General features: G+C 36.3%; 2 protein-coding genes across 2 annotated transcripts in view; one reads left to right on the top strand and one right to left on the bottom strand.

Annotated features, from left to right (window-relative positions):
- LOC135212053 (MPN domain-containing protein CG4751-like) overlaps positions 1 to 15,501 on the bottom strand; it is a 73,066-nt gene extending 57,565 nt beyond the window's left edge. Inside the window, exon 1 of the mRNA XM_064245382.1 lies at positions 15,351 to 15,501. The gene's annotated coding sequence lies outside the window, so the exon portion shown is untranslated. The remainder of the gene's footprint in view (positions 1 to 15,350) is intronic.
- LOC135212054 (carbohydrate sulfotransferase 11-like) lies at positions 6,918 to 24,795 on the top strand. The gene is made up of 6 exons (XM_064245384.1): positions 6,918 to 7,840; positions 10,761 to 10,926; positions 15,805 to 15,911; positions 19,479 to 19,603; positions 20,089 to 20,296; positions 24,324 to 24,795. The coding sequence occupies exons 1-6, from the start codon at positions 7,295 to 7,297 to the stop codon at positions 24,615 to 24,617; spliced, it is 1,446 nt and encodes a 481-aa protein (XP_064101454.1). The 5' UTR covers positions 6,918 to 7,294; the 3' UTR covers positions 24,618 to 24,795.
- The last annotated feature ends 1,010 nt before the right edge of the window (positions 24,796 to 25,805 follow it).

The raw sequence follows: 25,805 nt of genomic DNA, 5'->3' as shown, positions 1-25,805 counted from the left end.
TATGACTGGTAAAAATGTTCTGTAACAACAGAATTCCATCTAATAAAAGGAGCCCATAAAAACACCAAATGTAGAGAGAAAAGTACTATATTTCAGAGACTGCTGTCTCTCTCTTCAGGTATATATGAATGAGAAAAGTTTACAGAAAAGGTGGTATTTATACCAAGACAAAAAGAGTATTGAACTATTAGAGAAATTTAAAGTAATTAATCCTAAATTACCCTACTTTTATGGTCTTCCCAAATAAAAACTCACAAAGACAATCTTCCATTCAGACCCATCGTTTCATGCGCAGGAGCTTTCAATTACAAAATTTCTAAATGGTTAGCTGGCCTCCTTTCTCCTTTTTTATGCACTTTTTCTCCCAGTCACATCAAACATTCGGAAGACTTTTGTCACAAATTCAGAGAAGCACATATACCACTTCACAACATAAAACTTTTAAGCCTTGACGTAGACTCCCTATTCACAAAAGTACCAGTACAGGACGTTCTTCAGTTTTTAAGGGAAAAATTATCCCCCTATTCAGATCATTTCCCTTTGGCACTTGACAAAATAATAAAGTTAGTTGAATTATGTGCATCTAATAACGTATTTTCATTCGGGAAATCATTCTACAAGCAAAAATTCGGGTGCAGTATGGGTAGTCCTTTAAGTCCTATTTTAGCCAATCTGTACATGGAATACTTTGAAACTACAGTAATAAATGCAATAAAACCCAAAAACATGCTGTGGATGAGATACGTGGATGACATACTAACATTTTGGGATAATAAGTGGGGTAATTTTAATGAATTCCTCTCAAAATTAAACGCATTAGTGCCCAGCATCAAATTTAAAGTTGAATGGGAAACAGACAACAAAATTCCTTTTCTTGATGTTTTAATAATCAGAGACACGACAGAATACAAATTTACCATATGCAGAAAACCAACGTTCTCACTTTCATATATTCACTACTTTAGCTATCATGACAATACTATCAAGATAGGTGTAGCTAGCAACCTATTCTTAAGAGCCTTACGAATTTGTTCCCCAGATTTCCTGGAAAAAGAATTTGAACTAATTCGCAAGCAACTTTCATCTTTAAAGTATCCTGACCATATAACTGAGAAAGCAATTCAAAAAGCAAACGTAATTTTCTACCGACCCCCTAAAGACAAGACCAGAGACACACCCAACAATAAAATAAAAATTCCCCACCTGGAGACGATTAAGAGAGTAAACTCACACCCCTTGGGAAATCCAACCCTTTTTGCATTTACCTACCCAAATACCTTAGCCAAATCCCTGATTAACGTCCAACAAAAGACATCTCCCAAAGACTCTGGGTATATGAGATCCCATGCCAGGACTGTGACCAATCTTACATCGGATTTACAGGTAAATCACTTCCCCAGAGATTAATACAACACAAACGGTCAGTTAGGTATGGACAACAGAACTCGGCTATTTTCAACCATATAAATGAACATAACCATAGAATAAACTGGAATATGTCACGTGTAATTTATAGCAGCAACTGCCGGTACAAGAGTCAAATGATGGAATCGGCCTTAATAAAAGAGAAGCAGGTAATGAACATCTCAAAAGGGAATTGGATATCAGATATCGTCGACGCAGTGTTCATTCAACCAACGCTTAAGAAGATTAAAGGAAGATTATCAACGGGGGTGACCTAAATTGGCTTACTTGTGGACGAATCTCTTGGTATAAATACCACCTTTTCTGTAAACTTTTCTCATTCATATACCTGAAGAGAGAGACAGCAGTCTCTGAAATATAGTACTTTTCTCTCTACATTTTGGTGTTTTTATGGGCTCCTTTTATTAGATATATATATATATATATATATATATATATATATATATATATATATATATACTATATATATATATATATCACACGTATATGTGTGTGTATTTACGTGTATAATAGTATAATATTATATATATAGTATATATATATATATATATATATATATATATATATATACATATATACTATAGATATATTGTTAAGCTTCCTGAAGTATTACACGCAAGGAAGAAACAGTTATATGTTAATTAGGTGTTGAACTGTAAAGTTAAGAGGGTGAGTTTCTGGAGAGTGATGTCAAAGAAAAAATTTTCGGAGCAATGCACATTTTCAAAGAAAGCATTGCATAACACTCCGCTGACGTTTTCCCATATATGCCTACTTAGCTTTTCAGAAATGCAATGTCGCAATGTTCAGCATGACTTCGCCTGTTGTATCTAAATTCCAATAAATCTCCAGGGATCTCAAAACCTTGGAACATGAAGAGATGACTAAATTCCTGAATCTCTCTTTCAAATTTTAGAAAACTACACATTTCAGTAGTGGCTTATAGAGTTGCAATTTGTGTAGTTTCTAGTTCGCTAAGGTGGCTATTTCTTATCAGGCAATAACTTCGGCTTACAAAATTCAAGTCAAAATTATGTTGAGTAATACTTCCATTCCATTATAAACATTACCAATTTCTTGGAATCACTTTAGCAGTCACAAATAAATTAAAATATTATAACACAATAAAACCACTGAATAAATATATAGAGAAAGCAAAGAGTAAGGATAAAGTAGCAAAAAATATGCTCTTCATTGAGTAATTATCAATAAAACAGAAAAGGTACGACTATAACTAATACAATAACATGAAATAAAGGAATAATAATAAAAAGATTCAAAATACAATAATCAACAAGGTAACCGTAAATAGCAAAATACAGCAAATGCCAACTAACATATCGCTCATTAAATTCATTGCTGATATTTGCAGTCACAAGCGTAGGAAAAACATCTAAGCAATGATTTCTGTTCAAAATATACAAATACAACGTGACACCTAATCAAGATTTGCTTCGGGTGAGAGACAAAATGCCTCTCAAACTTGTGTTCCGCAATAGTAATATTCATAACTTTATACTAACATTTATGAATGAATTAGTCTAGTCTCCTGATATTCCAGATACTGTTGGGACAATACAAACTTTTTTCGGTAGCATCCCGAGACAATGTAACATTGCCTCTAAAAGTTTATGCTAGCCTTATACGAGCAACGAGCTGAACATTTTGGCGACATCACTGAAGGGAGGAACGTCATGTTGGAAGACATACGATGGAAATGGAAGTGCAGGGTATAGAAGGAAGAAGGGAATACCAAGAAAGAGATGGCGTGATTGTGTAAGGGAAGATATGGAATTGAAAGGTATAAATGAGAACGAGGCACAGGACAGAAATCGATGGAGACGACTCATTCGCAATTGCGACCCCATTTAAAAATGGGTTCAAGCTAGGAAGAAGAAGAAGAAGAAGAACTGAAGGTGCAATTAACGGGTTTCACTGTTAACCACTTTACTTTCCCCTCTTAACCAGAAATCCTTCCCAGAGACTTTCCGAAATCACCTCAAGCGCCCTCAGAGGGTAATAACCGCAAATATAAACCTAAAGCCAAAGAAACGCTTTGTTCAAATTACGGCCAGTTCCAAAGTTCGTGAGATTATGTGGATGACTTTTTAGCGGGAATGACTATAGGGTGGATGTTCGTTCTCCGTTATTCTGACTGACACTGCTATTTAACAAAATCTTGTAAAGAGGACACATGGGTCAGGCTCTCAATCGTTTTAAATATAAAAAATTAAATTTCTATATTAAATATAAAATATGAAGGTTTCCTAGGGCAAATAATATACACATACATTTATATATATATATATATATATATATACTTATATATATATATATATATATATATATATATATATAATATATATATATATTATATATATATATATATATATATATATATATATATATATATATATATATAACCGCTTCCTCTACTTCCTCTACACAGAAGTGGCTCCACGCATAACTCAATGGTCGCTGCCACACCAATACATTAACCGCTGAATCTGGGATGAAATCCCTGTACTGTACAACTTCTACAACATTAACTGCTTCATACACCTACAAATATGGAATATCAGTAGCGCATCAAATCCCCTACACACAATGCACCATTCACCCACATTTTGCACTCGTGCTCGAGCTTCCTGGACAACAAGGCCCCTAATCTCTATTTTTTTTTCATCTTCTGTTCAACTACCTCTAGGTCATCCTCTCCTCCCTCCCCCTAACTCTTCTGAATAACGCACTTCTTTAACCAACGTGTCATCGTTCATTCATTCCTTCCACATAAATAAACCATTTCAAAATACCCTGATCCATCCTCTCTTATATGCTAACATTTGTGCCACTGCTTCTACACTTCTATATGCATCTACATTCTCAGTTCTTCTTATGTCACACATACTACGCAAACAGTTCATCTCAGCAGCTTCAATTTTGCTTCTGTCAATTGAATTCAACTTCCACGCGTCACTTCAATAAAAAAAAATAAGTTGGCTCAACAATTCCTTCACACATTCCAACCTTGGCTTCCGCGGACAATTCTTAGCTCTCCCCAACATTTGCTCTTAACTTTCTCCTCTTACAGGCACTAGAACTATTTTACTAGTTCTACAGTTTTTATCTTCACTATCTTTAGTTCTATTGTTTCTATCATAAGCTCTAGGTTCGCGTATTCCACACATAGTTTACTCCTTTACTCTCAAACTTCTCGCTTAATTATCTCGTCAAAATAAATTTAACCATACACCCTCCTACCTGCGTAACCAACTTTTATGCCAGGTGTTTAAAAACGAGGGTAAAAGCGATATGTGTTGTATATGGACCTGGAAAGCTTCTGACAGAATCGATGATGAGGCAATGTTAAAGGTTTTGAGGTTAAATGGCATGTATGAAATTAAATTGAATTGAACATAGAATTAAGGCCACAGGCCAAGCACTGGGCCCTATGTAGTCATTCAGGGCTGAAACGGAAATTGACAGTAAAAGGTTGAAAGGTGTAACAGGAGGAAAACCTCGTAGTTGCAGTATGAATCACTTGTTAGGAGAGGGTGGAAAGCAAGATGGAAGAAAGAATATGAAAGGAGGTATAGTAAAAGGGGTTACAGCTAGAGGCCGAAGGCACGCTGCAAAAAACCTAAGTAATGCCTACAGTGCACCGTATGAGGTGCACTGACGGCACTAACCCCTTACGGGATGGTACGCATGAAAGAAATTAAGAATAAGTTAGAATATGCAGATAGAAACGTAAATGGTTTGGTGGAGAACTGGGGCTGCGATAAGGATGTTTTGTCTCTCAGTATCTTTAAGAATGGAGTGACAGCAGAAGTCAGAAAGGACAGTAGGTGGGCATTAATAGTTGTATAAGTAAAATGAGTCGTGAATGGAGTGTGGAATGCCGATATTTGCAGACACACTTCTGACTGGGAATAATGTAGAAAAACTGCAGAAACTGGTGACAAAGTGTGAAAGTGTTGGCAGGAGGATAACAGAAAATATGGCGATGAAATAATGAATTTTGATACAGATTGTAGAAGAATAGACATGGTTGATTTACATAGGTATTTTGAAGTATATATAATGATGATAGTAGGAAGAGAAAAAGGTGAGTAAGACGGTGGCTGAAGACAGTAGGGTGAGGACATCAGGTTACGAAGAGATTTGGCGCTGACTATGAAAGTCAATGCTGGAATGCACATACCAGGGGACGGAACCGCCAACTCTCCTTGACGTGTGGAGTTTAGATGCAGAAGAAGAAGAAGAAGAAGAAGTTGGAGCTGTTGAAAGGAATTCTTTATGTAGTATTTGTAGTACGGAACGAACTGGAAGGGTAAGGAATGTGGAAATATATAGTAAAAAGACGAAAAGCTGGATTTGAGATGGTCTGATAATGTAGCAAGAACGGAGGACAACAGAGTAAAATCTAGAAAGCACTGGGTAGATGGTGTGGAAAAAGCATTGGAAAGAAGGGTCTTAATATCCAGGAACATTGAGTGCTGGCAAGATGAGGCACAAGCTGCACGCATGTGTGTGTGCGTGTGTGTGACAATCCTTCTCTGCACTGAGAGTTTAATCAGCTTTCAGCAGTTTAAGTTTGAATGGAGTAGTGACAATATATATATATATATATATATATATATATATATATATATTATATATATATATATATTTATATATAACTATATATATGTGTGTGTTCATGATGCAATTTCGTGTGTGCATGTGGGAATAGGGAGATGTGTTTATGCCAGCGTTTATATATTTTGAAGCACTCTTTCTAAAAGATGAAACAATGGTTTTGTTTTAGACGTACAAATCCACGAAACAATTTCAGTAAAAAAACACATATAAGAGAGAGAGAGATAGAGAAGAGAGGGAGAGAGAGAATTTTTTAGGAGAGAGACGAGAGAGAGAGAGAGAGAGAGAAGAGAGAGAGAACATATCATTATGGTATATAACTTGATTTCAATTTTACAAAGCTTCTTCTTGTGTTATTTATTATCTTCTCCAGTTGAGTTTAAGAACGCTTTGACAATCATCAATCTTTCAAAGAAAAAGAGAATCATGATTAACAGTTCAAAACGTAAGAAGGAATTTCTTCTTAAAGAATAATTAATAACCAAAGTGGAAAAATTACAAAATTAACATTTTGTCGCACTTTCTTTCATGAACAACTCAGTATTATTTCATGCAGAGCGAAAACCCCATTAGAATAAATTTCAGTTTATTTTTAACGTAATGCGTGTGCGCACACATTAAACAATATATACTGACTACTGAGTTTACCTGGCGACACGGAAATACTGATCTTCCTACATATTCACATTTGGTATTCGGTCAGATATGCTTGCCTGGACTGCATATATGTTACAGTAAGCTGGGGCTTGAACCAGCATTATTTCTTGGTCCTTGAGCAGCCCGAAGAAACGAACGTTGAAAACTAACAATCAGAGTTTGTTGTTAATTCCAGCATCAGTCAGCCGAATCCGACGCCCGACGGTGGTGGCTCACATGATCGAAAAACCTCGGTAGTGGTGCATCCGGACAGCCCGGGACCGACTTAGAAAGAGCTCTGGACTTCCCGGTCCAGAAAGTTGAGTGACTTGAGACTCGCTCTCGCTACTCCTCTAGTAAGAAACTGGAAGGCAACTCAGTTGCTGCCGCAGCTCAGAGTAGGACAGTAGGAACGCCCGCTGCGTTGCTGACTTCGCAGTGATTGTGTTATGGAATTCAGTTAAAAGCGAAATGGAAGTGTGAGTGCGTTATACGAAGAGAGAAAATGTAGTTGAAAGAAACAGACGATATAACGGTGCGTAAAACTATATTGACGATTAATGTGGGAAAATATAAATGAGCTGCATTGGCAATGGCTTTCAGAGGTTCTCTTGAAATTATCACCAGAAAATGGAAGCTGATCTTCGTGATGTGCGGCTTTGCCACGCTCGTCTACATTCACAGCAGCGAACACAAGCTCCTAAAGGACTACAGGCGGAACATGCAGAGGCAAATTGAACTTTTCATGGAGAAAGCGCGCCTCCCGAGCGACGTAGACGATCAGACAATTCATAAATCCCTCGAAAAGAAAGACCCTGCGTTGGTAAACGAGACGTTCTCCATTCAACAGGAAACGAAACACGAACATGTCCCTCGGATTCACCCTGAGACTGAATTGATCTTGCCAGTCAGACGCAAGGTCAAGGAAGTTGTGTTTCCGAGTGCTAACAACTGCAGCAAAAAAGAGCATAATTTGATGATCAAGAACCACAAGGGTCCCACTGTTCCAACGAGGGACATCTATCCCTGCAAGAAATGGAACCGACCTAATCCTAACGATCTTCGGTGGCCGGTTGTTATAAAGCCCACCAATGGCGAGGTCTTGAACAAAATCGACTTGAATAGAGTGAATACAAAGGTATGCTACCGATAGTTGATAACACCTATTTCATTTTTCTATCTACATGTCTTCGTAAAAACTGTTTTCTATCTACATGCCTTCGTAAAAACTGACTGGTGTAAATAATGGAAAGTTTGGGCAATATGTGATGATACAGAAGAAAAATGAACAAGAAATCTGAATAAACCTGCTTAAGATCATTCAAAAGAAACATGGAGCACGGAAATTAACTTCAAATTAGAATTTGATTGTGAGAATGAATATCATGCTGCCAAAATCGAATCGTAATAATCATATCTGATTAAATAACCAACAATTACAGTCGTCAAGCAAGTGCGAGCTTCCTTCCGCACAACGGTGCATCGTTTAGAAATGGGTCACTGGGGAATAATAGCTCCTTGAAAATTCCTGTCATCCAACAGTGAAAAAAAAACCGACTCTTGACCTTACCTCTCGGTCATGCGTCCCGTTAGACCGCGCAATACAACAGTTTCACTTGATTTCGGTCAATTTTCCTCACTTTCGTCCAACTTGCTTTGTGTGACCCCTACGTTAGCGTCAAGTACGGCGTTTCACGTTATGGACGATCAATAGTGATTTACGATAACCTTTAGTTCACATATAAAGGAAATGGTTTGCCTCACATCTACGACAAGGAAAGATATCTGGGTGACGATATGGGATATGATCACACGTACTATACCGCCATTGGCCAGTTATTAACGATACTGGGTTACGGTGCTCACCACGAAACGTTCACATTTTCTTTATTTCAATTTGCGTTTGACAGAGTTCAGAAGGTTTATTAAGTATATATCTACTTGCAAGAACTAAGTTTATTGTTTCGTGAAGTAGTCTGTAAGGGCAATGCTATAATACAGTGTTCACACTAAAGAATATAACATAAAATTTCCACATACTAAGATCAATATTTACCATACTAGCACTCCTTTAAGAGAATATTTTTAACTTTGGTATGAGGAAGATCGTAAAAACTACTTGATTACCAGTTTTGATGTTTGGTCATGAGAGATCTTTCTTAATCTCTCTCGGAGAAAAGGTTTAAGAATGTGGCAAAACCTTTCCGTTGGGGTCAACGTACTCAGGGAGTTCCTGGGTGACAACGTCTCTCTGAAGAATTCTCCTTCCTGTTAATATCTCTCTCTCTCTCTTCTCTCTCTCTCTCTCTCTTCTCTCTCTCTCTCTCTCTCTCTCTCTATATATATATCTATATATATATATATATATATATATATAGAGAGAGAGAGAGAAGAGAGAGAGAGAGAGAGAGAGAGATTAACGGGACGAATTCTTCAGAGAGAAGTAGCCACCCAAGAATCTTTTCTCTCTCTCATATATATATAATATATATTATATATAGATATTATATATATATATATATATATATATATATATATCTATATATATAATATATATTCAAATTCTGTCCGAAAGTAAGTTTCCTTCTAAGTATTATACATACAATGTTACGCCTAGCTTTTATAATTATCATCCCTGTATTTATTGCTATTACTATGACCGTTATGAATACTATTAATAGCTACTGCTGTTTCTAGCAGTTATCTAATCATCTCAGTGACCTTAGCTGTTTAGGTGTGACTGTTACTGGTGCAGAATAAGTAAGCGCGTCGTAATATACAAGTAGCAGTTGTTAATCAACTGATTATCCAGATGATGTTTATAACAAGAATGATTTTGTTATTGATAGAAAGCCCCATAACGGCAATCTTAATTATTAATCAATTATCTATGAATAATCCAGTCTCCAGAAAAGAATCAAAGTCAATTCGGACGATTCAAAACGACTAGACTCGAGTCAGACGACTTGTTTTTGAATATTCATTAAGTTTAATTATTCATCTTAAAATGTATAAAAATTCTAAAGTTTTTTGGGATCTTTCAGACTCTTGACATTTTACAGTTATTACAAATGAACCAAAACTGTTATAAATTGATGACAATCATAGTTGTATTTCATGATTTTTAAGGAAATCCTAATAACGAAGGCAATTACATAATATTTATCTCATCACATCATTGATGAGACGTGAATCGTCGTCATCTTTTCATATAGAAAATGCCATTCTTAATTCACCTTTATTGATTTATGTCCATTTCTTACAGGCAGTTAACTACATAAGGAATGAGATATCTTTTATCGCATGTCAAAAGTTTTCAGGTAGCTCATCACATCAGCAATCAGGCCCGTACCTACAGTTTCTTTTATTGTGTGTGTGTGTGTTTTGGGGGGGGGGGGGGGGGAAGCGGGCCTTTTCCCAAAACTGGACCTTTTGTTTTCTTCTATAAACGTCACTGCATATATAGGTATATACAAGATGAAATACTTGAAAATGTTATTTTAATTATATTAAGAAAAATAGGGTATGCGGTCTATGCCCTTCTACCCGATTAGATGTTATTCAAAGCACTGACTTTGGTTAATAGAAATTTACTTATAATGTTGAAAGTTTGCACTGAAATTCAAGAATATTTCTTCAGTTTTATTGATTGATTCATTTATTATGTTAACAATAACATGCATATTACTTTATTTGATGTTATGCTATATACTTTGACTTAACAAAAAAACAATAATTATTTATTACTTTGTAAGTACATTTCAATGAAAGGATAGTCACAGAAAATGTGGACTTCCAGAAATTTTTTGGGGGAAGGGTTTCGTTCGCCCCCCGACACCGGCCCCGCCCACCCCCCTCGGTATGGGCCTGGCAATGAACCCTGCACAATATTTACTACTTATTTCAAGGTATTACAGGCAGTTGAGCACACTAGCAATCAACGACGAACCACCTTGTTATTCATTCAATTCAAAACCTTACGAGGTGCGACATCTAACAAAATTTTCACAAAGGACTCCTCACGAATCCTTCAAGTCATTCTGTTCAAAATCTTCCAGGTACGAGACCTGGTCGAGGAACAGCTGGAGGTACAGAGGGAGCGTCTGACCAGGATAAAGGACACCTGTCAGCAGCATCCTGAACTTTCCATCCGTCAGCACATCACGTTCGTTTGGGACACCAAGAGCGAACCTCCGGTCGTCTATTGTCCTCTGTACAAGGTAGGTCCTTAGGTCCTTGCTTGCAGGCCATCCGACTGGTTTGGGCGACACCCGGGTCACGTGGTTGCCCTTGAACTTTTACTGGACGATGCATATGATCAAGTAAAAGAAATCTGTTTTGCATTTAGCTTCCTCGCTCCTTTGGCTTGTTATTTTTTTTTTTTTTTTTTAAATAGGAAACAAGGCGATATGAAGGTTACCTCTCGTTATTTTTTTATAATTGCAGCAGGATAATAATTAAAATATTAATATGCCCATTATTAATAGCTCATATCATTCAAACGTGTTGTCTTCTTTCATCCACGAACAAACAAGAGATGTTAAAACTAAATGTTAATTCTGCGAGCATTTTTACAGCTCAAAACACTTGCAGTGAAGTGCCAGATGACAACTTTTAGTACTTGTTGCATATCATATCATGATAAGGTTGAATGTTTTTTTTAGCTAATAATAATAATTTGAAAAACTTTTCTTCTTCAATGTTTTGGAAATAAGGTTCAGTACAATACTGTAGGCCTATGTTCTAGAAGAACATTCTGAAAAAAATCATTGCATTACAACATATACATGAAAAGAGACCGTTTTTCCCCCAGACCGAGTACCATCATTATTAAAACGGATCCTATCACTAATAACATAAATGTATATTTACGATAAATGGATAACATATTATTAGTGGCCAAAGACCCCGTAAGCAGATATGAGCACTTTTTCCTTTTTCCATTTGCTTATTATCTAAAAAAATTGCACTGTAGTGCAATTTTTTTTTAGTTAAGGACAAAAATTAACCTTAAATAAAAATCATGTACGAAACGTAAAGCAAGATCCATTTAACTTCAAAAATGGCACTTAAATACATTGGTAATTCGATGTAGAATTGGAACGTTGTAATGGTGATATTATGCAGGCAACGTTCAGAATGAAATATTGGTCGGAAAACAACTGACATCTGATCATGAACTATTGTTCTGTATCGTATAAGTCAGGTTCTGCTTGGCGAAGCTTATGGTGGAAAGAATAGTGGCGCTACCAAGCCTCTCCCTCTCCTTTTTTTTTTTCCTTCCCGGATGTTGACCTGCGACTGCAACATGCCAGCATGTATGCCCTTCACACACCCAAAGTCATTCACCACACCGAGCTTTTTTTTATCAACCTTGTTAAGCCGACTGACAAAAGCATTCAACGACAAAACCTCGTAAGCCCTGGCGAGATTTGAACATCTCAATTGTGACATAAAAGCTAGAATTCGCTTCTGAAGTCTAATAAACAGGGAATTCCTCTTCTAGAATCGTGCAGTGCGGAGAAGTACTTGAATTGTTGCCAAGCTGAGTGGCAAAGACCTTTGCAAGTGGCTGCTGTCCCTCCTTGCATGTTTGGGAAAGCAATGCACCTTCCAACAGTCAGGAATCATGTTTAATATACTACTCTTACGGCGTTAGCTAGTCTTTTTACCACGTCATTCAGAGTAATGAGGCGGTCTGTGGTTCCCATAATGAGTTTCTCTAAAGAAACTTCAGACAGTTGGTGGGACAGAGATTTGGTCAATTTACTTTATTCTTTTTGTGATTTAGGAAGGAAGGTAGTTTAGTCATCCACCTCAAACGCGCATGCATTGCTCGGAGGGATATTTTTAAGGTGTTGCTGAAGTTGATACAATTTTTTTCCCCTGCAATCTACTTTCAAAACATTGCTTTTCAGTGTCAGCATGCATCAGCAGAGAGGAAAAGAAATAACCGCAGAACCCGTGTTTACCAGTACTGAGAGAAAGCGCTCACGTTTTCACTTTCAGAAATGGAGAGATAATACAAAGATAGAATGTGGGAGGTTATGGGCATTCATGCTTCTCCTAGTAACAATAATATTCTTGCTATGATTCTATCGCGGGTCACGCAATTCATCAAGACACTGTCATCATTTCAAACTGTTGTTATTTTCTCAGTTAACATAAAGCGTCAGTGATCCTTTTTAATCATCTGTCTTTGGCTTATTGACATCTACGAGAAAAAGCTTGTCAATTCTCGGGGTCAGAAATGAAAAGACTAGATTGTTAGAAAAGTGTTTAAGGAAATGCAAAGAAAGGAAGAAAATTCCGTAATTCTTGTATCAATTAATATTATTCTGGGGATAGACTTAAATTACTTGCATATGTGCATATTTTGTTAATGACAATGCATGATAGCAGATTAAAATTAACTTTGGTTTAATAACTATCGATTTTTTTTGTGGGGGGGTTGGTCCAAGGATTCAATTTTTAATTTAGGATTCAAACCACGAAAAACAATAAGTTTGCTGTTACTCTAATTTTTATGTTCTTACTCATATTCCTGAGATGATGATATCATTCTATGGAACCCTCACTCCGATTATCACATTTCCGTATATTCTCTGTCCCTTGTCCTTTTCCTCGCGCATTTTCTAAGACTTCCAAGCGCTTCAAAGGGCAAAGAACAATCCAGGAATAGTAAAACGGTAACTTCGTTATCGCAGTGTATAAGTTCAGTGCACTGATTAATCCTCATTCCTTGTTCGTCTACTTCATTTATGCTTCCCATTGTCATTAACTTCTCTTTCATTTTTCGCAAAGATAATTCTGCTTCATGATTTTCTCTTCCTTTCGTTCTAGGTCATTCGCCCAGACTAGATTTCACTTCGATGTTGTCGAAGAATACACTACTGATTTGTTAAAGAATACGCATTTATTTTATCGCGTTTCTGTATCATAGTTTTCTTAGATCATTGTCATTTAGCAAATGTCAAAGCAGCTGTAAAGTTCTATTTTAAGTTCCAAATGGTATCCTTATCAGCTGGAGCCACAGGAAATTATAAAAAAAAACAAAATGTCAAGTGTAGTTGGGTATCTAACATATCTTCGAGGTTAAAAAGTTAAACAAAACCTAACAATAAGTGAGTAAGAAAGCTCTTACAGAATAGTGCAGTAAAATATATAGTTTTAGGCCATTATAAATAGATACTATGTCCATCATAAAGGAAAATTAATTACCTAATAAGTGAATCTTATATAAAAATGAATGCAAACAAACTGACTGTTTGTTAACCAGTTTATAGAATCAGCTGAATTCACAATTATGAAGAGTAATAATCATACCGATACTAATATACGTGAAAAGGCATCATCCCTATCTTCCGTTATGACCAAAGAAATAATAATGACAATTATGGAGAAACAAATCCACAATTATGTATAAGTACACATGTTTAAGGATAAATCTGTACATAAAGTCTTCGGAAAACTGGTCGATTCCCCTTATCAATCGAACAGATTCCCGAAAGCTTTCTGTACGATTTATCTTTAAATACATTTATAGTACACACACACACACACACACACACACACACACACACACCACACACATATATATATATATATATATATATATATATATATATATATATATATATATATATATTCATAATTGTGGATTTGTTTCTCCATTTCAAGAATCATGCTACTATGAGTATTTTTTATTGACAATTATAAAACCACTAATCTAGAACACATAAAGAACCGTAAAATGATATGCTTAGAAAATCCTCATTATTTTATCGATAATAAGATTGTCTCATTTGTAGTACGAGTCATAGCTCACATTTCTAATTTCTGGAATACGTCTTGATAAAAGCAGATTCAACTGTATTCCTACTGATAGAGATAATTACAAACTAATTTTATTTTGCCTCTGTTCAGTCAACAGGATAATCAAAATTACTACGATGGATAAAGAAAGTCCTAGAGGTCTGTTCTGTTGTAAAAGAATATTTATTCTAATTTAATCTTGTGAACAATTGAACAAAAATTTTGACTAAGATAAATTTCTTATTGCTGCTCATATTTGTGAATGCAACTGATTTATGTACTGGTAACAACAAGTGTCCTCATTTTGCATATGAAGCACTTATTAGGTTAACTCCTTTTTATTTATGACTTCTTGATGTTTTTAGTTGTTAAGTAATCTGGATGGACATTTGTTTTCTTTGTAATGGCCTAATAATAATTTTTCATTTTGCGTTTTTACAAGAGCTTTTTGTTTTGCTCACTCGTTACGTATTTGTTTTTTGCACTGTGTCCCGAAGTGTTAAATACGAGAAAGCACTTGGCCCTGTTTTTTTTGTTTTTTTTTTCACACATTTCCCGTGGCTTCAGCGGATATGCAAATCACTTCTATATTTGTAATTTTCAACCACGATATCAGTATTTTGTTACTGCTGTTATGTCTTTTGAATGAGGGGATTCATTATACTTAGAATTACATCTTCACCTTCAAATAATGGTAAATCCTCCAAGTACCGCGTAAGAATATTGTAATTATTAGATGTATAAATTCCAAAATTACTAATATGATGGGCACTTCACCAAAGCTACTTGACAGAATAATTTCACACCAAACAAGTACAAGAGAGAGAACCTACTTGCAATGTTGTCTCGATGTGTTTGAAGAATTTGTTCCCGAGAGTGAGTTTCTTCGTTGCATGGTTTGTTGCAATGTTTCTCTGCCCAAAGGCGCAGTCATCCGAGGAAACGCGCCTTCTGCTCTGGCAGCCAATACTCACGGTCTCGTTTTCTTCAGTCCTTCATTTGAAGCAAAAGAAATCTCAGTATTAACACGTAAACTAAACAATCGAAGGAAAAGCTAAATAATACAACAACGTCATGAATTAGATTTTACGCCAATTTACAAATGCAGGCATAGGAATTGAGAAGACATAAATATATAGACAAAGGCCGCCAAAGTACATATTCTTCCTTAATAGCAAACCACTGATATATTCCCTGTTTAATTCAATTTTACTGCTTTCAAGAGTTCAGGACAATGATAAACAAAGGACTGCATTAAACATTAAAATCCTTGAAATTTCCAGGTAGCGTCAACGACTTGGATGGTGTACTTTCTCAGGTTGGCTCACGTCAATGACGACAATCCCGCGTTGGAAGTATACAAGTTTAGTGGACAAGAGAAGAAGAAATACATGGTAAGTGTTGTGGTGAAAAGGAAGCACCGCCCTCTAAATGATTAGTATTTTGTTGTGAGATGATCAAATTTCTCCACTTAAGTCATTTCTATAAGTAAATAGTACTTCGAAGATACACGTCTTTATACTTAGTGGGTGAAATAAAACAGTTTTCTTGTTGGATTATTATAGTAGCAGACTTAACTTTACGAGAATTGGTTTCGGTATACCTGTTATCATTATACTTTGTGTTTTACCATAATGTTGTGCTTTCATTCAAACACATCTGGCTTTTTAAAATGTCGTCAGAATCAATGCATCGACTTTAACAAAGAAATGGATACAGAATTAGCAAGGAAATAAGTATGCAAATGGAGAGAGAGAGAGAGAGAGAGAGAGAGAGAGAGAGAGTCAATAAATCAGTACACACGGCATTATCTTTGCGTAACTCTGAAACTTGATTACATTTGATCAATCACTCAGGCAGAGGTGTCCGAAGACGTTTATCTTGAGCCATAACTTTATGAGTGATCATAGCCGCGCTTATAAATCTGGGCAAACCCTTGAACCGGTTATTTCTAGTAAGCTGGGAAAGATGTACAAGGTTTACTAAAACATTATTGCAGACCATAATATCGCTGCTGCAATTAGCTGGTAATCCAAGAATTTTATCGTCTCAAACTGATATTCTGTTATACCAGGGAGTTTCGCTGCTTCTGTCATACATTCTAAGAAGCTCACTATGGTGGGGCGAATAATTTCCGTCTGGACTGACGTCTCATTGTTGAGATAAAATCAAGGGTTAAATAGAGCCTACTCAAGTGAAAGTTTTTCAAAAGTATAACCATAAGTTTAAAACTGACATTAGGACATTTGACTTCAGATATTTTCATTGGAAACCTCTGCGACTTTAATCTTGACCAACCATCTGTAATATTGTGTTGCTAACTTGAAAAACAAAGTACTCTTTTTAGTTCTTTTTTCACTTCCGTTTTGCATAGTGCTAAAGGTAAATAAACGAAGAGCAGGTAATATATTTTTTTTCGTAGCAGCTTGGATTTTGAAATCTTTTTTAGGATGTAGACTCTGCTGGCTGCATTTTGAAGGAAACATTCAGTAGACACAAAAACCCCTTATTCTCGATATCCTAACACTTCTAATTCGCCCTAACGAGAGTCTTTAATCCTCCCTGAAATGGAATGTGAGTAAACAAAGTATATGTGCTTTTTAACAGGATCCACAACAGCTGAGATGTGAACATGAAACGATGCCGGTGGTCAAATATATATTCAAATTTCTGTGGGGTTCTCAGGCAGACAAAACCGAATAACAACTGCAAACTTTTCACGACAAGGGAAAAGATACCTACACGTAATGATCCGTAACTTTTCTTTTAATTGTCTTTTGTTTATCTAAAACCTCGATGTAAGTCTAAGTTGTATAACGTTCCGCTGAGAGTATCAATTTGCATGTATTCTCCAGTATTTTTGTTTCGGTCTCTGAAATTTTCACAGTTACTTTGGAGAATTGGGCAATGATTGCCTTGGATACCTGATAAAGAAAATAAATATGTCTCGCTCTATTATACTTTAATTGAAGTTTATAGGCTTTAGGAATTTAGCAAGGGATTTAGACTCTTAGAATTGTGCTAATTAACCTGTTATCAGTTCAGGATGATATCAGAGATTAAGCTAAATTCAGTTTATAGCCAAGACCTTTATGTTTTCGTCGAGAAAATTCATGAGAGAGAGAGAGAGAGAGAGAGAGAGAGAGAGAGAGAGAGAGAGAGAGAGAGAGAGGCGGTGGGGATAGCGGAAGATTACTTGTCCCTGAGAGTTCTTCGATTGACTGAATAACTCCCATAAACAAACAAACGAATTCTTTTTAATCCAAATAAATAACATAGTCTTGAAAATGAAGTGTGGATTTCGACCCTGGGCTTGACGACGGCAATCCTGAAGTGTGGATTCTATTGAACGTTGTTACCTGTTACCCATGCAAATAAAAGAAATGTACGAATACGCATTGGGTTTTATGACGTAGGATATCCAAGTTAAAATCAGTACCATACTATATGAATGTTTTGGGGATTATATCTCGTGGAGGAAATTGTAATTTTATATAAGCGTGTGTGTGTGTGCGTGAAGATTACCATTCGTCTTTCTAGTCTCTTTTACATATATGTTTTTATATACAATTGTTCGATGAACCACCGGACTTATGATAATTAAAGACCCTCAGAAAATATTGGCTCGACTTCAAGTTATTATTCGGCAGGTCACACACCAAACCCGCTCCCAGTATTGCCAAAGTCTTTATACTGATATATTCACCACTGGCTGTCTTTTCGCCCAGTGAATGACCTCCTTCAACATACAACTTGCTGCAGGACGCATTGTTTTGTATTGATTTTTTTTTACAGCTATTGAAAAATGAACTGATTTGATGGTTCGACTTTTATATTTGTGGGTCTTCCTCTGCTACTGCCTTGTTTTTGCTTATTTTGTTCCTTTCTTATCGGTTGTCCTCTTGACTGAATTATCTTTAAATGTTGTCTTATTTCTTATTGTCTTAGCTTTCTGTTATCATTATCAGTTTTATCATTTTCCAGTCTTAGCTTTCTGTAAGTGAGATATTACTTGGAAGTCTTAGCTTTGTTATCAGTGTTATTACTCGCAACTTTTAACTTCCTGTTATCAGTGTTATTATTCTAAAGTCTTAACTTTCTGTTACCAGTGTTATCAGTGTTATTATTCTAAAGTCTTAACTTTCTGTTACCAGTGTTATTATTTTCCAGACTTAGCTTCCTGTTATCGGTGTTATTTTCAATGTTTTTTTATTCGTCGTCTGTGAATAGCTGTTTGCGAAGATCGTACAAGACGATTCCAATAATCTTTTGAATTTCCTGACATTTATTGCGATAGAGAAGCCTTCACTGCGCCGGATTTTTTACAAATTTGATTTGATGATGCCTTTTTTCTTTAAGTTTGTTGTTCATTTTAACAGTCCATGACAAGCCTTAGGCAAAACCATGAATAAGGGATTAAGCTTAAGAGATTGATCTAAGTGGCTTAATAAATGTGGCTGGGCTGCTTTTTCTACCTGGCACCATCCTTGCGATCTTGTAATGGTAAGGCCTACCCACACAAGGAAACATTGTTTGCAAACAATGTTTCCTAATGTGGACAGGCCTTTAGACATACCATAGCTCTCGGAACCCAGGACTACCTCATACGATCACAATACAACTGTACAACTGCGGCTGTAGTGGGAAAGAAATGCCGCCATTCCAATAGCTGAACTGACCCACGTAACTAAGAACTTCCTATTTTGTGAGAACACACATTATCCAAGACCCCATAATCAAAATTTCAATCCGGGTACAGAATAAAAACTAAAATAAAACAATAACCTTCCACCGTACGGTAAGCGATTACCAGAGACCTGCTTTAAGTGGTACTGCCATTTACAGGCTACGCTGTTTAGTTTCTAGGCTTACCAAATACGAATGCTATAAATTATACTTCAATGACCTCTTTTTCTAAGCACATCTTATCAACCCCTATTCTCTTTCTTTCTTTTCGCCAGCCAAGATTCGGGGGTGGCCACCAGAGGGTGTTCAAGGAGTTCAAAGCCCCCACGACTTCACTGGAAAGGAGTAAAGTGTTCAAGAATTCGTTGCGATTCATCGTCGTTCGACATCCATTCGCAAGGTACAGTAACAGTTACAGAGTTAATATTACGTATAATGTGGATGTATTTTTTAAAACATATTATTCATATATTTTACTGTGAGGCTGAGATATGTGTGTGTGTGCGTGTGTGTGTGTGTGTGAGAGAGAATCATAATTTATGCTGGATATTATTGAGCAAAACATTCTCTTCACTCTAATAAATCCATTGTCTAAAGCTAAGCATATGCTAATTACATGGTGACTATCCTTACTTTAGAGAGAGAGAGAGAGAGAGAGAGAGAGAGAGAGAGAGAGAGAGAGAGAGAGAGAGAGAGAGAGAGAGAGAGTTAGTTTTTCATGAAATTATCTTCTCTTGCTCCCGTATATTTTCTTACGTTTCGTACTGTATTTGGCAAGTTACCACAAACTAGCTCAGTAGGCTTGAGTAAGAACGTAATATCCGCGTTTAAAAGGAATTTTAAAAACACAAGCAAAAGATAAAATAACCTATTTATCAACGTCAGGTTACTCTCCGCATACCGGGACAAAATCGAGCGCCCTAAACCGAGACCCTTCACCCCGTATTTCAAGGACCTTCAGAAGGCCATCATTATGAAGTACAGGCCTGAGGAGAGCAACAACACTTCTCCCACGCCCACTTTCTCTGAATTTGTCGACTACATCATCGACTCGACGGAGCAACTGAAAACAGCCAAAGATTGGGAGGAAAATGTGAGTTACAGTATACTAAGATGCATAAGAGACTTCATTGGATGAATACTATCATTATTGTTACCGTTGCTATCATTCATTCCCACTAGCAGTAAGTCATATATTGTCTGTTTATTACTTTGATTTATAGTACGTATTAGTAATTGTATATTCAAATCACGTGGTACTTCATATTATTATTATATTATTATAATTGGGAAAGGAAATCCAAAGTAGTATGCCTGTTTGATTTTGTTATTCAAAATATATACAGAAGAAAGCTTCGATGACCTGCAGGGTTCTCCTTGTCAATCTGACAAGAATTACAAAAACCTGACAATTTGTAATTCTAGTCAGACTGACAAGGAGAACCCTGCAGGTCATCGAAAGCTTCCTGCTTCATAAGCACCAGGTCCAGCTGGAACAGCTGGTAACACCTAGATTAGGGACCCAAAACCAGGGTATAATTACATGTGGAATGACTCTCTCTAGATAATAGCTAGATCCTCAATCACAAATAGTGGCCTTGCTGAAGAGGAGCACGAGAAATCACTGCTTTGCTTTATAGTATTTAACCAATGAACCTCTATGAACTCTGTCTCGTAAATGGACAGGTTCAGTAAGAGGACCAGACAATCAATGATATATTAAGCTGCTGAGAAAGAAGCACTTGGATATGGGGCAACCAGACGAAAACCTTGGAGATCGGATGAGACGTGGATGCAATAAAGAATATATAAGAGCAAAAAAGTACTTGTAGACAAATTTCAGGAAGGAGATTAAGAATGCAAAGTAGAAGGCCAGGTTTATTCCCCGGAACCCTCTTTAACCTTCTTATTTATAAAGATATATTTATAAAGATATATTTCCAAGAGACTGTCAGTATTAAGGCATTGTCGTAAAGGTGACGTTCTCAGCTTTAATTTGATATATCATTTGTTTGTTTTTATATGTAATTAAATGGCGTTTGAACCACAACTAATAATCTCGCCGCAATGAAAGAATTAAATAACAAAAATCCCATGTCGACATCTAAATTAAATTCGGCGACAAAAACTTCATTTACACCGCAGTCATTTAATACGCTTCTAATACCATTCACACATAAAAACAAATAAATGATACATCAAATTAGTGCTGAGAACTTTACCTTTTTCGCTCATTATTGTTGGGGCTTTAGACGGTATTTACACATGAAAAAACAACAAATGATATATCAAATCAAAGCTGAGAACATTACCTTTACAAACATGCCTTACTACCAAAAATATACTTGCAAATAAGAAAGTTATTGAGGTTACCGTGAGTTCCGGGTTTTCCGCGATAGGGAAATAAAGCCAGCCAAGTATAACTGAATTGAAACAAGGATTAAGATGAGATAAGAGAGAATATTTGGACAAACAAGATAATGCTGGCAAAGCCATATATTCAGGAGGTGTTAAGTAGCCCACAGAATTGTATGACAGCCTTCGGCGCAGAGGAAAACGAGAAAATATATAAAAAGAAGGGATGAGTCAATGATAACATAGACGACAAACGACAGCGGTGGGTAGTGCATTTTGTGAGATCATGAATCAGAAATATGTAGGAGATAATTTGACTGATATACCAGATGCTGCAGAGGACCCGGATGTGCCTGTGAATTAATTCACAGCGTTCGAAGTGGAATCAGTAATAAGAGATGTGCAATGAAATCATTCAGTAGGCTTATTCTCAATTACCTGAAGCAAGAAATGATTAAAAAGTCTAAAATTGAACAAGCTGGATTAAAAAAAAGCAGGAGTTGCTCAGAATATATATATATACATATATATATATATATATATATCTATATATATATATATAGATATATATATATATGTGTGTGTGTGTGTGTGTGTGTGTGTGTGTGTGTATTAAGACATTGTGTAGCAGTATATGGAATTTAAAAATCCCTTTATAATGGCTTTAGCTGAATAAGAAAAGGTGTCTTACAGTATCCACACACCAAAATTATGGAAGATTCTTGTGTCAACATAGCAGTCCTGTAAAATATGTAAGCTAAAAAAATTATCCTTGAATAAAATAGGTGCAAAGTTAATGGTAATGGGGGCTTGTCAAACGAATTTGCAGTAAATATTGGAGTGTTAAAAGGATATACTTCACCTTTGCTGTCTGTTCTTCTCATAAAAAAAAAAGATGGAGATGAAAGAGATAGTTTAGACTATACTCCGTTTTTTTCCATCTGTCCATCCGCCTGTGGTGTTTGCGTATGGTAACACTGCGTCCCGGGCTTTAGATAGTTACATTCAGCTTACATTCAACAATAATAATAATAATATCCTATTTCGAATATTAACGGTGTACTTCGCATACAGTAAATTATTAAAACACTTTTCAGTTGCAAATGTACACCCAGATATCCTTTTATTTACCTAAAACTGGCACATACCGTAACTATTTAAAGCCCGGGACGCAGTGTTACCATACAAAAACACCACAGCCGGATGGACAGACGGACAAAAACAGAGTATAGAGTAACGAGAGAAAGTTGACTGACTTAGAATGTGACATGTTGCTGTTGTAATCAGCAAAACACCGCACGATCTACAGCTTATTTAGAGAGATGTACTCAATATACTTATGAGAAATACAAATAATAAGGGCAGAATATATACAAAATGAAACAATAACATTAGACGGACAAAGGAGTAATGAGGTTGAATAGAATCCTTCAAATATCTAGGAACAATAATACCTATAGTATAGGTTCTCTTGAGTTGGAATTTTATGAAAAAAAAACAGAAAATGGCAAATCAAATAATGAGAAGGCTGAATAAAATTAGGAAATTAAATAGCTTGAATCGGTATCCGAGAGTAATATTACACGTGTGTCTAGTACAATCTGTATTGCTGCATGGACACGAATCATGCATCGTATGTCAATGAAACTATACCTAAAAGTCTGTTTATAATAAAGATTTTAAAAGAATATCAAAGTCACATGGCAGAACTGAGAATTGATAGGGAAATTATAGAAATCCCGTATATACATGATATAGTGATGAAAAGGAGATGAAGATGCTGACGATTATTATTGTTATATATTATATCATATACGAGCTCGCTGACGGGCGCTGGAACCCGAAGCTCTCTCCCCTACCCTCCCGACCCCTAACCTACCCAGACCCACTCGGGACGGACAAACAAGTTTGCAGGAGGAGGGTGGCTGTGGCATGTCTCCCCTACTGTCACTCAGGGGAGGACAAACAAGATCAGATCCATTCGGATTTTATTATTATTATATATTTTATAAATGTATAGAAGTTAGATTGATTATTGAGTACTTGTTAATGTAGAGTTTATGTAAGACACATTTTCACATATTCCCTCAGTTTTTTAACTGTTGTCTTGGTGCTTCTTTCAAATGATCTTTTTTTAATATTTTGGGCATATTACGAAGTTACTGCGCAGTGTACATTTAACTGAATTATATCAAATAAGTTTTGGATCATTGTGCATGCCCGAGTTCTTGCCATTTGCGGAAGGCCTAGACTATCCACTGAATGCCTGTTTCACTTACTACTTTTCCTGTGAAAATAGTTTTTAGTTTTCAGCATGATGGATTATTTTGTAAAAGGGAAAATTATATTTTATTCATTTCACGCATGCTTCATAAACCTCAAGACGAAATAAGCTCACAATTTCATCTCTTATTGCCAATCGTTAGTTTTTCTTATAAATTACAGCCAAAGGTATTTACACCGTATAATTATTTAAGACTGCTTTTACCTTTATATCATTCTTGCGTCGGGTCATACTTCGATACAAAATCAAAACACTTTTTCTATTAGGCACTTCGATGTCAAGTCATTTCTTTTTCCAGCAGGTTGACTCAGCTCTCCAAGTCGGCCAAAACAACCTTTACTTTAGATTGCGTCGACGCTCATACAAAGCCAAAATATTCTCTGCTTCTGGATGATTTTGATCCTCTCACAAAGTCAATCCTCTTTCAATCCATGATCCATCTTGACTCAACTCTGCATCTAAAAGTTCATTCGTGTTTCAGGTCGTCTGCTGGTCCCCATTTTGGTCGCAGTGTGGGGTCTGCTCAACGGATTACCAAGTCGTCATCAAGCTTGAGACAATGGACGACGACGAACAATTCCTTGCACACATGGCGAACCTCAAGGAGATCCAGAACGTTCACGAGTGGCGAAATCTGAAGCGGACTTCTGTGTCCTCTTCTGTCCTCCTGCCCAAGTACTACGGAAGCCTCACCAAAGAGCAGATTTACAAACTTTATGAACGATATAAAATAGACTTTGACCTGTTTGGGTACACAATAGATGATTATTTATAGCTTAACTTAAAATTAAGTGTGGCTCTTACTGGTGTTGCTAGCCTATATAGTGAATGACTGAAAGAAACTAGGTTAAACAAACAGAAAATAAAGATTTGACAACGTTATACGCCTGTGATAAGCATAGCATCATTACAATGTTTAGATGAATGTGAAAAAATAAAACCGAGACATAGGACGTGGGATGTTTATATCTCTGATTCCTATAGCCACGCTGAGTGAACGTTGAGTGTCGTACAGCTTCGCCAAGTTTGTAGATTAAGAGACGACAGTTCTTAGATTCCATAAAGTTGCGGGAATTTCAGCACGTCAGTATTTTCTTTTGGTCATCAGCACATTCCTTGAAAGTTCTTGTGACTTTCCCTTTAATGAACAAATACTGTTTAAATTTTATTCTAAGAATACATCTGAAATTGACAAAAGTTTGTTGGCTTATGAATGTAAGTTTTATCGTTTTACCCGAAAGCATGGATACTGGAACCGACTGGGAAATTCGACTCAGGGATAATTGTTTTCATGGACAAGAATTCCAATAACCCAGAGGGAAATGTCCATACTTGAATTATAGAACGGTTTGACCATATTACTGCCGTTCTTAAGTCATTCATAACCAATGCTATCATTCAATAAAGTCTATCACAAGATTTTTCCAGATAAATTGGCAATACAAAACCTGCCTTTTTAGACAACAAACAGGGTCCATTAAAACGATCCTTAAGTAGCTTTACATTAGCTGGAGGTTAAAGGACACAAGCAAGCAGTAACTACGCAGTGTAGCGAAAGATAGCATATTTCATACCCCTTTCAAGAAGGGGACAAACAATGTTTTATCTAATTATATGAAAATTTCATTCAATGTCCACCAAATAAAATTTTTTATTTACTCAACACATCTAAGGAGGGTAATCCCTATTCTCCGCAGTTCCGTGACCTTCGAACAGAAGAACAGTTATGATTGAAAACCAAGTTAGTTCAAACTGATGACTTTAAGGGATCTCGAAAAAATTGCCCAGACAACTGGGGCATATCATTAAAAACCATTCGTGCGCAAAGCATCTTTTTTGTTTTTTATTTGTATAGTGTTATTGCGTTGCATGGACCCGTGGTTATTCAACAACGGGACCAACGGCCTTAAGTGACTTCCGAACCACGTCGAGAGTGAACCTCTATCACCAGAAATACACATCT

This window comes from Macrobrachium nipponense, chromosome 40 (assembly GCF_015104395.2).
Source record: "Macrobrachium nipponense isolate FS-2020 chromosome 40, ASM1510439v2, whole genome shotgun sequence".
NCBI classification, from domain to species: domain Eukaryota; kingdom Metazoa; phylum Arthropoda; class Malacostraca; order Decapoda; family Palaemonidae; genus Macrobrachium; species Macrobrachium nipponense.
This window is presented reverse-complemented; position numbering and strand designations above follow the sequence as displayed.

Bases quoted from the DNA above. Each gene is read 5' to 3' on its own strand.
- LOC135212054 (XM_064245384.1), top strand. From the start codon at position 7,295: ATGGCTTTCAGAGGTTCTCTTGAAATTATCACCAGAAAATGGAAGCTG. The intron at 7,841-10,760 runs GTATGCTACCGA...AAAATCTTCCAG, and splicing joins TGAATAGAGTGAATACAAAG to GTACGAGACCTGGTCGAGGA. The intron at 20,297-24,323 runs GTGAGTTACAGT...TTCGTGTTTCAG, and splicing joins CCAAAGATTGGGAGGAAAAT to GTCGTCTGCTGGTCCCCATT.